The 16540-nt window shown below is 40.0% G+C and overlaps 1 protein-coding gene and 1 long non-coding RNA gene across 2 annotated transcripts; one reads left to right on the top strand and one right to left on the bottom strand.

The window, feature by feature from the left end:
- Positions 1 to 258: 258 nt before the first annotated feature.
- Positions 259 to 3399, bottom strand: LOC141758171 (uncharacterized). Its single transcript, XR_012591830.1, has 3 exons — positions 1504 to 3399; positions 1048 to 1321; positions 259 to 625 (listed from the first exon to the last, which is right to left on the bottom strand). It is a non-coding gene; the product is annotated as an uncharacterized LOC141758171 (long non-coding RNA).
- Positions 3400 to 6724: 3325 nt separating this feature from the next.
- On the top strand, positions 6725 to 14855 carry LOC141758157 (cell surface A33 antigen-like). Its single transcript, XM_074619295.1, has 7 exons — positions 6725 to 7089; positions 8798 to 8973; positions 9085 to 9301; positions 9608 to 9772; positions 11560 to 11676; positions 11888 to 12020; positions 13248 to 14855. The coding sequence occupies exons 1-7, from the start codon at positions 7050 to 7052 to the stop codon at positions 13714 to 13716; spliced, it is 1317 nt and encodes a 438-aa protein (XP_074475396.1). The 5' UTR covers positions 6725 to 7049; the 3' UTR covers positions 13717 to 14855.
- The last annotated feature ends 1685 nt before the right edge of the window (positions 14856 to 16540 follow it).

The following is a 16540-nucleotide window of genomic DNA, read 5'->3' as shown; positions in this document are numbered from 1 at the left end:
TATCTAATCATAAGTTTGTTTAGATTGTAAGTAGTTGATCTCTTTTGCAGCAGGAGCCACTGTTTTACAGTTAAAAGTCTTATTGATATATTTTTTAACAAATATTTAAAACAAAAACAAATTAAAAAAAACATCTACAGAGCTTTTAGAAAGGAACTAAATGTTTTCCTGAAAATAATGATCATGATTGGGAAATAATCATTTTAAAAATGTTAATTAATTCTTGTTCATCCCTGTGGAAGATATCTGGTGTTGGTTCCCACTTCTAACAAGGCTTGAGAGCCAATAGTAAAGCGACGTTGGTATCACGTGGTATCTCTAGTTAGTGTGGAAAAAATGTCTGAGATTGACGGTAAGTGCCTGGCAATGACTTGTTGTGGAGTAAAAGCAATGGAACTAGGGAAGGAGAATGCGACATCTACTGGTTGAATGTTATCAATGCTATCAATAGCACCTTTAAATATTTGATTACAAGCAGCATAGAAAGCCTACACCATGAAATATAATATTACAACACATTTTAAAGTCTTTAGAAACTATACTGGTTCCCCCCAAGTATGTGTGATCTCAACTTCTTTTCACTGTTTACTTATTTTTTGTGGTTTTAGCAATCTGACCATTTGACCTTTTACACTATTCACTACATATCCCTAAAAGACAGATTTCACTGTTTACTGCTGCTGCAGCTTTTAAGACAACACTTTTAGTACTTAGAGAGCTGAGAGGAAATAAGATCAGAGTGATGGGGGATGACACGCAAGTAAGGACGTATTTAATTACATGGCCACTGTCTTAAAGCTGCAGTGGGTAGAACTGGAGCAAAGATGATTAAGAAAAGTTATTTTTATAAAACGGTCGCTATATCGTGAACGTAGTACATGAAACAGGTAACCTTAAAAAAATCAGGATCCTGTTCCCATTGATATAAGCTTGACAGAGATAATGTCATTGATACTTATGGCTGCTAAGCGCCGGAGTACACCTTCTGAAACGTATTTCCAGACAGTGCAGTTATTTTTTGTGGTTTTAGCAATCTGACCATTTGACCTTTTACACTATTCACTACATATCCCTAAAAGACAGAAACAGTGTGAGAGAGTGCTGTTAAAAGTCAGAAGGCTGTTGGAGTGAAAGAGAAAGACTTGTTGCACACCCACAGAGTGAGTCAGAGCATCGTTCTGCTTTAACTGCTGTCAAAAGTAATCACAATACCAAGTCTTTTATTTACTCTGCTATATCCTTCTGTATAGCTTATCTAATACATCATATCCACTGTCAAGTAGCTGGAAGTGCATATAGCCTTTTAGCTGTTTTGTTTGTGCTTTTCTTTCCCCTTATAGTGTCTGTGTTGTCTGTGTTATTGTAAGCTTCCTTTAGAAATAACCCTGCAGGGATTGAGAAGTGAATTGTTATTACAGACTGGCGACTTGTTCAGAGTGTAGTGTTGCAGCCCACTGCCATCCTGAACAGGATGGAGGGATCAAACAAATGGACTGCTGTTACCTAAATTGATTTTGGGACAATAGTAAGAGTCTAGAGCCATGCCAAGCCATGCTCTGTATACTGAGGTACAGCGGTGCTTTGCGCTGAATACTAATGTCAGTATGCTAACATGCTCCCAATGCTGATGTTTAATGTTTACCATATTAACCATCTTAGTGTAGCATGCTAACATTTGCTAATTAGCACTTAACACAAAGTACAGCTGAGGCATTCGGTCATGAAGCAAAATATTGGACAAATTATAATTTTGACCAGAAGATGGTGGTAGATGACAAGTTAAGGGCTCACTAAGGTCATTCCAATTCATCCTGAGGGGGATATGAATGTGGACAGTACCAAATATCATGACAATCCGTCAAAGGTTAAAGTCATTAGGCTTCATGGGAACCATGAATGTCTGTACAAAATATTGTGTCAATCCATCCAGTAGATGTTGAGATATTTCACTGGATGAGAGAAAACTTTGACCTGTTGGTGGCGCTAGACGGAAAGTCAGGGGTTCACTAAAGTCATTAGGATTTATCCTCTGGGCACCAAGAAAGTCTGAACTATATTTCATGGCAATCCAACCAATAGTTGAAATATTTCAGTCTGGACCAAAGTGGAGAACCAACCAACGTGCATCCATAGAGCCACACAGCTAGCTTTGCTGTAAATGAAGTTCAACAAATTAACATCATCATCATAAAAGTATTGGGCGACTGCCGGTTTAACCATTTCTTACAGCATCTATTACAGTCTTTCTCCTTGGCCAATGCAGACCATGCTCTTATATCTTTTAAGACTCTGTGCTCAGCTCAGATCCAGTCATTTGAAACTATGACCCATGTAGTTCCACAATGGTTAAATGCATTAACCAGAGAGTGAGTCATGTTGTGCTCCTGTGAGGGCTATGAGATGTGGTGTTTTCACAGACTGACAGGTTGAATTTACCTGATCTCCTGGCGGGTCCACATCATGCTCTTACCCAGGGGGTTCCTGGAGAAAGTGATGTCTCGATGGCTCCTCAGCAGCCTCAGGATAATGGAACTTCACAGGTACCAGAGATGATATGGGCTGACAGGCCATCGGCAGGCACTCAAGCAGAGACATGATTGAAATATACTTCAGCACAGGCATCACAGATACAAACACAGAAACAGCGATGACCAGTAATCCGTCAGGGTGTAATATGGCAGGGAGAGAGAATATCTCTAATCCCTGTTTATCTCTGTGGTTTGTCAGGAGATGCCAGACAATTTGACGTGCTTTAATTGTATGAGATAGAAAATAAAAGGTCTCGTGGGGTCCAGGGTTATTATGTGGAGGAGAGATAAGACTGCCAGCAGCACAAGAGGTGAAATTGGTTTTAGTGTAAAGCAGGGCAGAAGGAGGGATAAGAGGCAGGGAGAGAAACATGGAGGTGAGAGGGTGGTCTGGTAAAATGCACTCTGTATATATATATATATATACTAGGGCTGTCAAAGTTAACAAGATAATAATAATAAGTTTTAAAGCTAGAGTGAAGATACTGTGATCATATGAAACTAGAAAACACAAGGAATCCATTGGTACCAACCATGTCATACTAGCTTGTTGTGAAGGAGGTTAAATAACGCTCCAAACTTGTGTTAAATTTGGCGAGGAAAAACTGTCATGGCCATTTTCAAAGGGGTCTCTTGACCTCTGACCTCAAGATATGTGAATGAAAATGGGTTCTATGGGTACCCACGAGTCTCCCCTTTACAGACATGCCCACTTTATGATAATCACATTCAGTTTGGGGCAAGTCATAGTCAAGTCAGCACACTGACACACTGACAGCTGTTGTTGCCTGTTGGGCTGCAGTTTGCCATGTTATGATTTGAGCATTTTTTTATGCTAAATGCAGTACCTGTGAGGGTTTCTGGACAATATCTGTCATTGTTTTGTGTTGGTAATTGATTTCTTATAATAAATTATACATACATTTGCATAAAGCAATCATATTTGTCCACTCCCATATTGATAAAAGTATTAAATACTTGATAAATCTCCCTTTAAAGTACATTTTGAACAGACATTTTTTTTGATTAATTGCCGATTAGTCGCGATTAACTATGGACAATCATGCGATTAATCATGATTAAATATTTGTAATCGATTGACAGCCCTAATATATACACACACCTGTGCATGGGTGGAATAAAACACAAAAGTTTATTATTTTTCATCCTTTATGAATGGGCGTTTGGCTTTGTGAAGATGCAATAAAATGCATTATTTATACAAGGAAAAGGTTGTTCTTGAAGCACAAAATGTCACGTAAATGGCAAAATGATCAGACACTTGCTGCCTAATCTCTCAGTGCAAGTACACAGTTCAATTATCTTTTGCTGCAATCCCCTGCCTGTAATGTTGTTTGTCACAAAATGCCACATCCGCTTGCACAAAGATTTTAACAGACGATAGAGGCAGCAGTTTACAAAATATTAAAATATATATTTTTTACTTATTTTAATTATTATTTTAAAGTTACACATATTCCGTTCATTTATGTGTCATAAATTAGATTTTACCTCAGCAATCTGCCATGCCATACTGTATGACTGAGTGGACATTTTTTAACAAGCCATAGGCTGATTGTAGCTTCCATATGGAAACTGTTTCAGTCTAACCACTTTCACCACATCCTTGTGCACAGAATCAGCTGCACCATCTCTCTCAAACCTCACAGATAAATACAGAAATGTAGAGACCTGATTAATCTTGTTCCTGTTTTATTAGTGTGGTAGAGCCACTCTACCACACTAATGTGTGCCTACTCTTTGAGACAGTCTACTGACATTTTTGCTCAGCGTCACCAACTTCCATTACTGGAGCTCATTTTATTTATCAATTAATGATCACAAACTATATGCTTGCTTTATGCAAATATATGTATATACTGTATTTATTACCGGAAATCAATTAACAACACAAAACAATAACAAATATTGTCCAGAAACCCTCACAGGTACTGCATTTAGCATAAAAAATATGCTCAAATCATAACATGGCAAACTGAAGCCCAACAGGCAACAACAGCTGTCAGTGTGTCAGTGTGCTGACTTAACTATGACTTGCCCCAAACTGCATGTGATTATCATAAAGTGGGCATGTCTATAAAGGGGAGTCTCGTGGGTACCCATAGAACCCATTTTCATACACATATCTTGAGGTCAGAAGTCAAGGGACCCCTTTGAAAATGGCCATGCCAGTTTTTCCTCACCAAATTTTAGTGTAAATTTGGAACATTATTCAGGCTCCTTTGCGAGATAGTATGACATGGTTGGTACCAATGGATTCCATAGGTTGTCTAGTTTCATATGATGACAGACACCAAAAAATTACAAGTTGCATTAATGTGTTTAAGAAATTTGTATTAACGCGTTATTATCGTTCCTACTGTGACATGTCAAAATGTCTGAAAAAGGCCTCTTCCGAGGGTTTTCTCAAAAGTGCTACTGTAACTGTTGCTGTTTTAGTATTTTGTATGTTTTCACAAGATAAATATATCCAACATGTTGTTGTCTTATTACTTGATGTTGTCAACCAGTTGAGGAGGAACATAATACAATTCTTTTGAAATGTTTCACCTGCTCTAGAGCTGCAAATGAGGCCGTCTTCCTTTGAAAGCGGTTGCCAGTGGCTACAGTTGCCCAGTTTGACACAAATCATTCATGCAAAACAGCTGTAGATGAACTATGAATGTTAGGAATACTTCCATTAAAACAGAAATTACACAAACCAACAAACAACAAGTGGGACGTGGTTGGTGCCTCAGTGTTTAATGCATCTTTCTTCTGATAATGGCATGATCCTGGTGTAGGTAACCAAATGACTTTTTTGTACCATTAAACAAACAAAATCTAATGTGTTTGTCAGTGAATTGAAAATACATTTACAGAACGAGCCTATCTGTTTCCCACTGTTTCCAGTCTTTGTCCTAAGCTAAGCTAACCAGCTGCTGCCTGTAGCTTCATAATCAGCCCGTTCCCATGCAGGGCGTCAAATACTGAGACTTTGTCACGGCCGTCAGCGTGTGATCCCGCCGCACAAGGCATCCTTTAGTGCCTGTATGAGACGCATCAGGCTTTCCATTAATGAAAACCCATTCGCAGCAACAGTAAACACTCAAAGAAAGTGCACCAGGAGTGTGGTGACGTAGTTTAAAGTGCGAAAATACACACACGGCGGGCGGGAGAGGAGGTGGATGGGTCCAAGAAACACAAGGCTTTCATCCAGGAGACCGCTGTTTGTGTCCTTGCGTCAATCAGCTGTTCATTCGTGTCCCCTGTTCACAACGTTCAGTGTCATTTTCACTTTACAAACACAACCGTTTTCAGCCCAACCATGTAGTTTTTTCCGAAACCTATAGGTGGTTTTATTGCCTGAACCTAAAGTGACGCCGAGGGACGTGACAAAGCGGCATTATGTGACGAGTTGGGATGAGAATGTGTTGTTATATTACAAACAGATATGAGAGTGGTATTGATCTTCTCATCTAATTCCTCACCAGAAAGCAAATCAGCATAATTTCCAAAATGTGAAACTATTCCTTTATTTCACCTGAGTGGCTGGAATTAGATTCTTTCTGCCACATTGTACCCATGAATGTGCATACTTTTTACTTATTTTGAAAGTTATTAAAGGTGGGGTGCATTTAATCCCTATAGTTTGTCCCTTTACAGTAAGACATTGTTGCATAGATTCCCAGTCACATTCAGTGAGTGGTGCTGAAGCAGCCACAACACAGCATCACAGTTATGGTTGTCACTCAAATTCAAATATTTTTTAACTGTAATCATTGGAGGAACTGAAACACATACTCTTTCGTTGTTCCTCTCTTTCTTTTTCAGTGTGTGTGCGTGTCTGTGTGTGTGTGTGTGTGTGTGTGTGTGTAGGTGATAAAGCCTAGTCAAACCAGTCTGACAGGACAAAACGCTTCTCTTGTTCCAACAACACACATCTGTTTTTCACTGCACCGCCCACACACTGACAAGTGTTTGGTTTTGTTGATTCTCGTCTGTCTGTCTGTCTCTCTCTTGCAACACAAAGCTGCTTGTTAAAAGATCATGTGTAAATAATGACAAAAATACTTGAGGGCATTTCTGTTGCCATGAACTAGCTATAGAGCTCAAGAATTAAAATGTTAGATTGTGCCATATTTGGTCAAATTTAGAAACAGTGTTCCTGTTGTGTGAACAGAACAACCCTGAGAAAACTAGTCTCAGGTAAGGCGTATCCCTGAAGAGGCAGGTAGACTGGATCTGTTGTACAAGTCGACACACGACAGGTGGGCAGATGAAGAATGTTCCTGAACCGCAGGAGCGTCAGTGATTGGCTGAGAGCGCCGTCAGTCATCGTGACGCGCCGGGCGCACCCATCGGGCGCATCTCTCACCCTCCCATCATCCTCACATGTCGGCTGGCAAGTTTCGATGCAAATACGCAGAAGGAGGCTCCGGTTCCCTGTTTCATTTGTACCGAAAACAACCACAAACAGAAGAAACAGTGAGTTAGTTTCAGAAGATCAAAGTGTTGGCAATGGAGAGGAGGATTTGTACCTGGACTCTGCTGTCTCTGGGTGAGTATTTCCTGCAAGAAATACCATTTGCTTTCTTACCGCCGAGCTGCCACACCTGTTTACGCACCTTCAGGTACTTTCAAACTGAGCAGGCCCAAGCAACCTGCTTATACAGTTGACCTGTCTCATTCGTTTGTAGAGAAGTTACCCCCTTTTTAAAAAAAAAAAAAATAATAATAATTTAAGCAAACTTTAATTTATAAATCATGAAGCTCTTGAAGTCAAAATCAGCTCATTTTAATGTTTTTCAGTCGACCTGTGTTGTTTACTCTCACATATAGATTTAACCTTAAAATGGTCTTGGTTTCTAAAAAAAAACATACGAGACTTGTTTCGAAATTATAGGTGATATTCAATCAGACTTACAACAACACAGGTAGGGCTCCACTTACACTCAAAGTAACCTGTGTTCTTGGATAGGACCTGCTGTAGTTAGGCCTATACTGGATAAAGTATCAGGTCTATAAAATGTCTACCACAGGTTCCCAGAGCTCATGGTGACGTCTTAAAATGTCTTGCTTTGTTCGACTTATGGTACACAATTCAAAGATATTATATTCACTGACGTAGAAGATTAAGAAAACCAGAAAATATTCCCATCTGAGAAACTGAACCCTGTGAATTTTCGTTTTTACTCATCAATCGGTTTCTTTTCTGTCCGTTGACTCATTGTTTCAGTTTTAAACATAACAGATTTGTGTGTGTGTGTGCGTGCGTGTGTGTGGCAGGGTGGGGTAATAAGTTATTTGTGCAGATCTCAGGTTCCACTGCTGAATCATTCATAGCAAAGGCCCATTTTACTAGAGATGCACGATTAGACTTATCAATTAGTCAATCAATAAATACTACTACTGTTTTGAATGTGGGACATTTTTTTTGCACATCAGACTTGTGGAATGTAATGCGATATGAAACCAATACATTAAATCCAAACCCAGTACCACTCCGAAATCCCCAGGACCAAAAAACAAAAAAGATAAATATCACACTAATAAAAAAAATGGTAGATATATCAGTACCCTTAGTGCCAAGTTGTCTCAGACAAATCTTGACTTCCTAATGTGGGACAGTCATGTCCGAAATGTGGGACACTGAAAAGTCTGTCAAAAGGCCTAAATCACCTTCATTAATGTAGGAAACACTCGAGGCTAAATGTGCAATCCCATGTTCGGTAGTTTGACCACTTACAATGATATTGCTGTTACAAAACCTAGTCTTATATGTGTGAATGTTACATGGAGAATCGAACATCATCAAACAAACAATAAGACTATAATAGTTTTGAAGCATTTAGGCATATTAGAAATACATTAAATAGCCTATATGATCATATCTGTTATGCAAAGAAAGCATAATTAAATGCACAGCTAAAAAGTCACAAATCTGCTGTGAATTGCAAAGTTAAAATGTTAAACTGTTTTTTTTTTCATTTCACTATACTGTACATGGAACACATACAACCAACAGGCATATAGGGTAAAAGTGGGACAATGAAACATTTGATTGGATTAACAAATGTAAAGTATATTTACATATTATGATATTTTTTGATTCACAAACATAAACATATCCTGATAAAAAAACTAGCAGGTAACACACAGGCTGTAATGCAGTCAGATTAACATAACTTCACAGTGTTTTACTGTTTTTATGAATGATGTGTACTTGCAGCCAAATGGTAATAATCAATGTTCTGTTTTAAAATCAGCGACAGTGTTGTCAGGTGTTGGTGCCGTCAGGGTGGACATCCCGAAGGACACATACGAGCATGCCAGGGGTGACAACATCACGCTGCCCTGCACCTTTACACCCAAAGCTGGTACAACACCACCCTTCGTCCTCATCGCATGGTCTGCTGAGGCAGCAGAAGTTGGCGCTAAACAGGTCAGACTACTACAATGTGTTCATGTGCATGTGTATGATTCTCTATTATCTACCAATCAAGAGAACTTGTTCCTCTTTTAATGTTCCTCTGATGCTCTCGTTGTCAAACAGACCCAGTTCATCTCACATTTTTCTAATACTAAAATCACTGACATCAAATCATCATATGAAGGCCGGGTGTCCCTGGATGTAGATGTTGCCAAAGGAAAGGCCAACCTGAAACTGTCCTCCATCACACTATTAGACAACAAGTTGTTTCAGTGTCGTGTCACGATTCCATCAGACGATGAGGGCAAGCCGGCCGACACTGCGCGTCTGGTGGTTCTAGGTAACATTTCATTTGTTTTCAAAGAAATATTCATTATGTGTTTTATAAGTGGGTGAAAAGAGTGCATGTTGCATGTTGTTTCAAGCTTTCCATTCAGCATAATATCAGGTACTATACTGTAACTGTTTGAGATGTTAAAGCTCAGTCAGTGTCATGTCTAGCATTTAAATGTTCTCTAAGCTATTGCAACACGTTATATAGCTACATATTTCCTTGTCATAGATTGATTGTGTAGATTGACCGAATTATATTAGACATGTTTTAGTGTAAAGGACAAATGAAAACTTTTTAAAAAACAATTTCCAGTGGCTCCATCTACACCCGTCTGTAAAATCGAGGGAAAGGCAGAGTACGGCCAGGACATCAAGCTGACCTGTTTGTCTGCGGAAGGCTCCCCGACACCCACTTATAAGTGGGACATTCAAGACGTCAGGAAAATGCCTCGTGCTCCACAACCCAGAACCACCGACAGTAAGTTTCAATTTCTTCAACTGTCAGCACATAAAGGTTTACTTACTTCTGCAAAAGAACAACCATGGTCTGCTTCACTTGATTTACAAATTTGAAGCTTAAAGTCTGGGTAAAGTGAGAATAAACCTGTGTTTTGAGTTGGTCACACCACAGAATGTTATTAACTACCCAGCAAAATTTAAATGATAAAAAACTGAGGTTTCAAAATCATGAAGAAAACAGGCAGTATTCTCTGCTCTGAAACGCTGGGGCGTGTCAGCTGAAGGCTCTGAAGCCAGGCTCGATTGCGGGTGAGGGTTGATTACATATGTACAGTAGCTGAGCCGGCTAACTTCTGGTTTAGCCCTATGCTAACTTGAATGTGGATAAAATATTTCAATCATGCAGCTCTTCTAGACTTTACAAATGTTATCGAACCAAACCGATCAATTTCTGATGAGTGAAACGAGTCATTTCGCTGGGGTTGCGACTCCCAAAACAATTTATCCACCGTTTTACAGCCGCAACATTAGTGACGGTCTAGACTACGGCGGAGCCAGTGGCACAGGCACAAGTTAACTAACTTGGCTGTGATTGGCCAGTGATGCAGTTCTGGAACACGCACGCAACACGTTCTCATGTGCACCCAGAATGAGAGGCACAGAGAGAGGGCCGATGAGAGACAGACGGGGCCAGACCAAGCCCCCAGGAAGAGCGCCGGTCGTTGATCCCAATTGTCATAGTGGCCAAACGGTGGTACTACAACTTCCGTGTCCGTCACGTGATCCCATTTGGCCCAAAAAGACTTTTCCCCATAGACTTACATCTCGAAAGAGACGTCTGTAACTCAGCGGATAATATTTTTGAGGTGAATCAACTTCCCAGTACGAACACCTGAAAAGGCCCTTATTTAAATAATTAGGTCCTAAAATTTGTAAAAATGCGCTAATAGCCGAATCCAGAGTTATTTCCCTTCCTCCGTTCATGTGAATGAGACCCAGACTGAGGGCTGGGAGGCGGAGTTAGCAAGCCATGACGGTTGTGACCCTGTGACCGAGCCATGTGACCGAGCGGACGCTACTGCTCCTGCTCCATGGGCCCATTGGATGCGGAAGATCGCCGGAAGATCCGGGTACTTTTCCAGTCAAAGTCGAGCCATTTTGGCATCATGCACCACTGAGCAACTTTCATAGGAATGAACTGGGCCCCGCCTCCAACACTGTATCCAGTTCTCCTAATACATTCATGGGCCAGATGACGGGTGAAATTTATAGATTTTTTTGACGGCCCACTGGGATTTTGTCTCGAGATGCCAGATGGCCAGTACACCACTGCTAGCAAATTTTAGGCCGTGGTAAGTGTTGTAACTCACGATTGATTGGGAGAACCACTGAAGCTATGTGCTTATATAGTGTTAGGGGAGGGGTTATGCTAAGAATGACTCCAGTGCGTCACGATTTAAGGCAGTTTCAGGTCTGCCCAAAAAATCCTGAACACAAAAATGGAGAAAACAGTTTAAAGGTCCAACTCCACAATTCAGTACTAAATATTTCACAGTCTTTTGTTTTCAGCAATTATTTCCTAACATGCATAATGTGTTAAGGAACAAATCTTTACTTTACATGGACTTTAACCTCCGTCACACGGCCACTTTTGAGTCAAATCTCAGCCACGTTTGATGTTCAAAGGTGAACCACAGGGTGATGCGTAGTGCCCACAAATCCCAAGATTTTTATTTCAAACACTGACTATGTTTTGAGGGTCAACACAGTTGAATTGTTGTATGTGACTGTCTCTCTGTCTTCCAGAGGGAGGCGTCATGTCTCTATTCAATATCACCAAGGAGACATCGGGATACTACACCTGCACCTCGAGCAACAAGATCCGCTCTGCTACCTGCAACATCACCCTCTCAGTCATGCCACGTGAGAGAAACCTTCTTATAGCAGCTTTTCATTAACAGTCTGGGAACTTAGTATTCCCAAGAAATACTTCTTCACCACAATGCATTATAATCGTCTTCTTCTTCTTCTTCTTCTTCTTCTTCTTCTTCTTCTTCTTATTCTTATTCTTATTCTTATTCTTATTCTTATTCTTATTCTTATTCTTCCTACATTTTTTCCTTCAATCCTGCAGCTTCCATAAACCTTAGCTCCACTACAGGAATCATCGGTGGAGTCGTTGCCTTGTTGGTCGTAGGCCTACTCATCCTCATCATCTATTGCTGCTGCTGCCGGAAGAAGAAGAAAGACGATGAATACGCCATGGGGTAAAGTTTTTCTCCCTTAAAGACACACTCACACTGACGTGAACAGTGGCGAACATCTGATAAGGCCCATTCACTAAGCTGAAGGTGGCCGAACATATCAGGGCTTTTATGTATATAGGCAGTAGGGAAGCACCGATCCGACTTTTTCAGTCCCGATGACGATACCTGGACTTTGGGTATTGGCCGATACCGAGTACCGATCCGATACCAGTAATTAATAAACTGTATGCCTCACTGTGTGGAAGTGACTGGGATAATTTTTTTTATGTGTAAAGCAACATCAGGCTTTACTTAAATATTGCTTTCCTAATTTTGTAAAACTAAATGTGTCCAGTAAATACATAGAAATAAATTGTTTTTGTTATTCATTATTAAAATAATAAATCTTACACCAGCAACTTGGTAAAAAATCTTCAAAATTAACAGAAATTACAATTCAAGTGTAAACCTTTTTGATGCGGCAACAAATTGGTCCAAACTTAAACAGGAATTTAAATTCCAGTATAAAATGTATATAGTATATACATATAGAATTGAATTGAAGAGATCGGCCCCATTGTCACCAATACCCGATCTAGCTATGTGAGTCAGTATCGGCCCGATATTTGATCTGGTATTGTATCGGTGCATCCCTAATAGGCAGAGAAATCAACAGTCTTCTGTCAACCAAGAAACCAACTTATTAGAAGCCCAAATGTTTTATTTACACACCATATTTATTTTATTATGACTTCACAATTACTTTTTATCCTATGTCTATCTCTGATCGTTTCATACAGCCTGTATATTGTGTGTTTTTATCGAGCAGAGCCAAAGACAGATTTTATTTATCTCCGTATCAAAAAAAGCAAAAGTTTGCACTCTTCACACAAACAGCATGACCATGTGTGATGTGAACACAGACGACATCCTGTCTGTGTCACTGAGTCATTATTGTTGACAGGATTACATCCATTGATTGAGTGCAGAGTGTAAAAATATCACAGCTCTAGAAAAACCTCAACTGCTGCCAGATTTCTTTAGCCAAATGTGGGAAGATTACTTGAATATAATATAATAAACTGTATATAATATATCAAAAACCAGCCACAACAACACGGCTGAGGCGGTTTCAAGGCAGCTATGGTGGAAGCTTTGTTCCAAGTGAACGCTGCCAAGGAAAAAGAACGATGAAATGATGAAACCCCTCACACACAAATATCTGACTGTCATGTGTTCACTTTCCAGAGCTCGTGGGGAAGAGTACACTGACAAAGAGCCGGCTGGAAATGGTGAGAGTCGCCGCGCCGATGGAGAAGAGGACGCCGGGGGTTATGAAGACTCCAGTGTGAGGAGACCTACTGAACACAGCGAGTACGAGAACCGCAGGGATAACAGCGATCGCCGCAGTGACTACGACGACCCCCGCAGCGACTACGACGATCGCCGCAGCGATTACGACGACCGCCGCAGCGACTATGATGACCGCCGTGAGAGGCCGAGTGACCGCAATGAGCGCTACGATGACAACCGCCGCTACGATGATGACCGTCGCTACGATGACGAGCGTCGCAACGACGACGAGCGCCGCTACGATGACCGCAGAGACCGCCGTAATGATGATGACAACCGCGATGATGAGCCCCACGCTGATCGTGATCGTGACAGACCGCCTCTGCCAGCCAATAAGCCACCAAGGAAGGACTACGACGTCTAAACCTCCAACTTGTATTAACCACCGTCTTCCATCTTCTGCTTTGTCTCCATTGGCTTGACTTTGCTCAAATGGCAGCCAGTTACCTCACACTCAAGGTGTGACCTGATTGGCTCAAACAACATTTTTGCCTCCATGGATCTTGTTGTGACATAATTGGCTCAAATACCACAACTATACTAGAATTAAGAGGATAATGCATAATGTTGTTTTTCTAGAACAATTTAGCGAGTCAAGTTGTTTGTCCAAGGGTTAGTTGAGAAAGGTCAGGGAACGTAAAATGGCGGCCACAAAGCCCATCTGATCTGTTTTAAACAAAGAGTGGGCGGGGTCAACATGTACAAACTCAGGTATAAACACTGCCCAGGGCAAGATCTGTATCTTTGTTGTGTACCAAACTCACGTCACACAAATATTAGGAACTGGACAAACATTTCACAGATGCCCCAGAGAGAAAACATTTTTTTTTTTAGAGAGCTGTGTTATCCAGAAATTAGGAGTATTTTAAGTTTTAAACTCAACATGCATGGCCTTGTTATGTCTGTCTGTGGCTTCTGCCGTTGGGTGTAACTGGTGGTAGTTTTATTTTTTTAAGGAAGCTACCTCCACACTAAAGAAAAGGGCTTCAGTTTTGTGTCATTCTTTACGCTTCATAGAACTATTTCTGTTCATTTGGTTAGTTACTGTCTATCCTTGTGTAGAAACAGAAATTTAGACAGTTTTAATATCCTATCTATTTTGTGCTTTCAGTTTTTTTTTTTTACCATAACATTATAGGAAATAGAACTAGAACTTCCTCTGATTGTTGGGATTGGTAATGTCACCACAGACCTTTCAGGTTATAGTTTTAAGATCACAAATGAAAATCACGATTTTAATACGTCTAAGCTTTGAACATATGCAGTATATAACCTCCTTTTGCCGTGCCAACTTCAATGTTTTTATTTTGTTGAATTATTTTATAGAGCGATTTCTGTTGAAATGCAATGACATATGACAATGTACATTACAAATGCTATTATTTTATATCCACAATGGTAATGTTACCAGTTTTACTATGGGATTTGTGTTGTGAAACGTTGTGACATGCATTACATTCATGAAATATGCTGTAAAATAAAGCTGAAATAAAATGAACCAAACAACTTCTTGCAACTGTATGAAACCTGAACACTAGATGGCGACATTACTCCTCTGAAAGAACTCAATTCTCTTATGCTCACTAGAGGTAGAAAGTAACACAAATATTTTATTAGTTGTAGTATTAATTATTATTATTGTCATTTGGTGGATTCATGCACGTTTTAAACTTTTATTTTATTGCATTTGTATTGTTAATAATGTCCTTCCCTCCATCATTGCCACCATCCATTGTCTGGAAAGAGCGTCTCGGCGCCTCCCCACTCTGCTCCTGATGCGTAAAGTTACACAATTAGGCTACTAGTACCGGATATGGGGTCATTTGGACTTCAAAATAAAATAACATAGATTATATAAAAAAAGGAAAATATCACAAGCCAGCCACCTGCTGTGTGTTATTTTCAGTTATGGCAAAAACAGTGGCATTTTACTTTACACAAATGTCATCTTACAAAAGCTATTATTAGGCTACTGATGAGGAATGTTGGCACCACATAAGAGCTTGATATGTTCATATTTCATTTATTCCAATATTGTGGGGATTTGGTGATGTGTCCACAGTCTTGGTGGATTAAAATACATATATAAATGTATCAATTTGTTTTTGTAATATGTCATCATCCAGTCCATGTATACATCCAGTATTTATTTCTTTGCACTATTTGGATTGTTTACATTTCCAGAACATTGACATTTTATTTTTATTTGTATACTCTTATTTTATTATTGGTTATTATTGTTCCTATAGCTGTTATTCTAGCCGTTATATCGGTGTAAGTACCAGGGCCGGCTCCTGCCCTTTTAGTGCCCCAGGCGAAATTCGGATTTGGACCTAACCCTAGCCCCGGGCTCATATAGGACTACTTCCACGATAGGCCATGGGCTCAGACTATCAGCTGCAACTAGTCTTCCTCTCTGTGGCTTAACTTTAGGGCTGTCTCGAATACCATTTTTTGGGCTTCAAAGCTTCGGTGATAAATATTCAAAGGTATTCAAAGCTTTGTGGTGCAGCGCGGCGTGGCAGGCTGATATGTTCTTCTGTCTCCATCTACCCCATTTCAGCCCCTGGGACAGTGCCGCTGCTGTAAACACTACTGTAAACACACGCACCTCCGCACACAACAAAAAGCAATATCCATCTGAGAACAACTACTAATAATTAATAATGTTTTGGGATTATTCCTTATTTCATGGGCTATTTTGGAATTTATACGTTATTTTTACATAGTTATTCATAAAAAAATTTTTTTATTTAAATTTAATAAATAAAAAAGCGAAGCATTCGGATAGTGATTTGGAGGTCGAACACCACGGCAACGGTCGAAGCTTCGAAGCATTTGAGTCAGCCCTACTTAACTTAAGTAATGCGCCACAGACTGGTTATTTTGTCTATCTGGCACATACTGACAAGTCAAGTGCAATAACAGTGTAACTCTTAACAAACAAAAACAAATGTTAAAATGTGAAGACAATGGAGTAGAAGCGCTGCTGGGTCTCTGTGGTAATCACATACAGGTGCTCTTTGGATCCTTCAGGTGTATTGGGCTCATTCAGTCTTGTGAAGGAATGCTCACAGTGACCCTGATGAAGACCTATGTTGGTCGCAACGCGTTGGTTGTTTTAAACAATTATTGCCATGTAAAATAAAAGCATTTTAATTTTGTTCAAACACTACAGTGTGCCTTGG

This window comes from Sebastes fasciatus, chromosome 2 (genome assembly GCF_043250625.1).
Source record: "Sebastes fasciatus isolate fSebFas1 chromosome 2, fSebFas1.pri, whole genome shotgun sequence".
NCBI classification, from domain to species: domain Eukaryota; kingdom Metazoa; phylum Chordata; class Actinopteri; order Perciformes; family Sebastidae; genus Sebastes; species Sebastes fasciatus.
The sequence above is the reverse complement of the archived record's forward strand: the minus strand, read 5'-3'. Positions and strand labels throughout refer to the sequence as shown.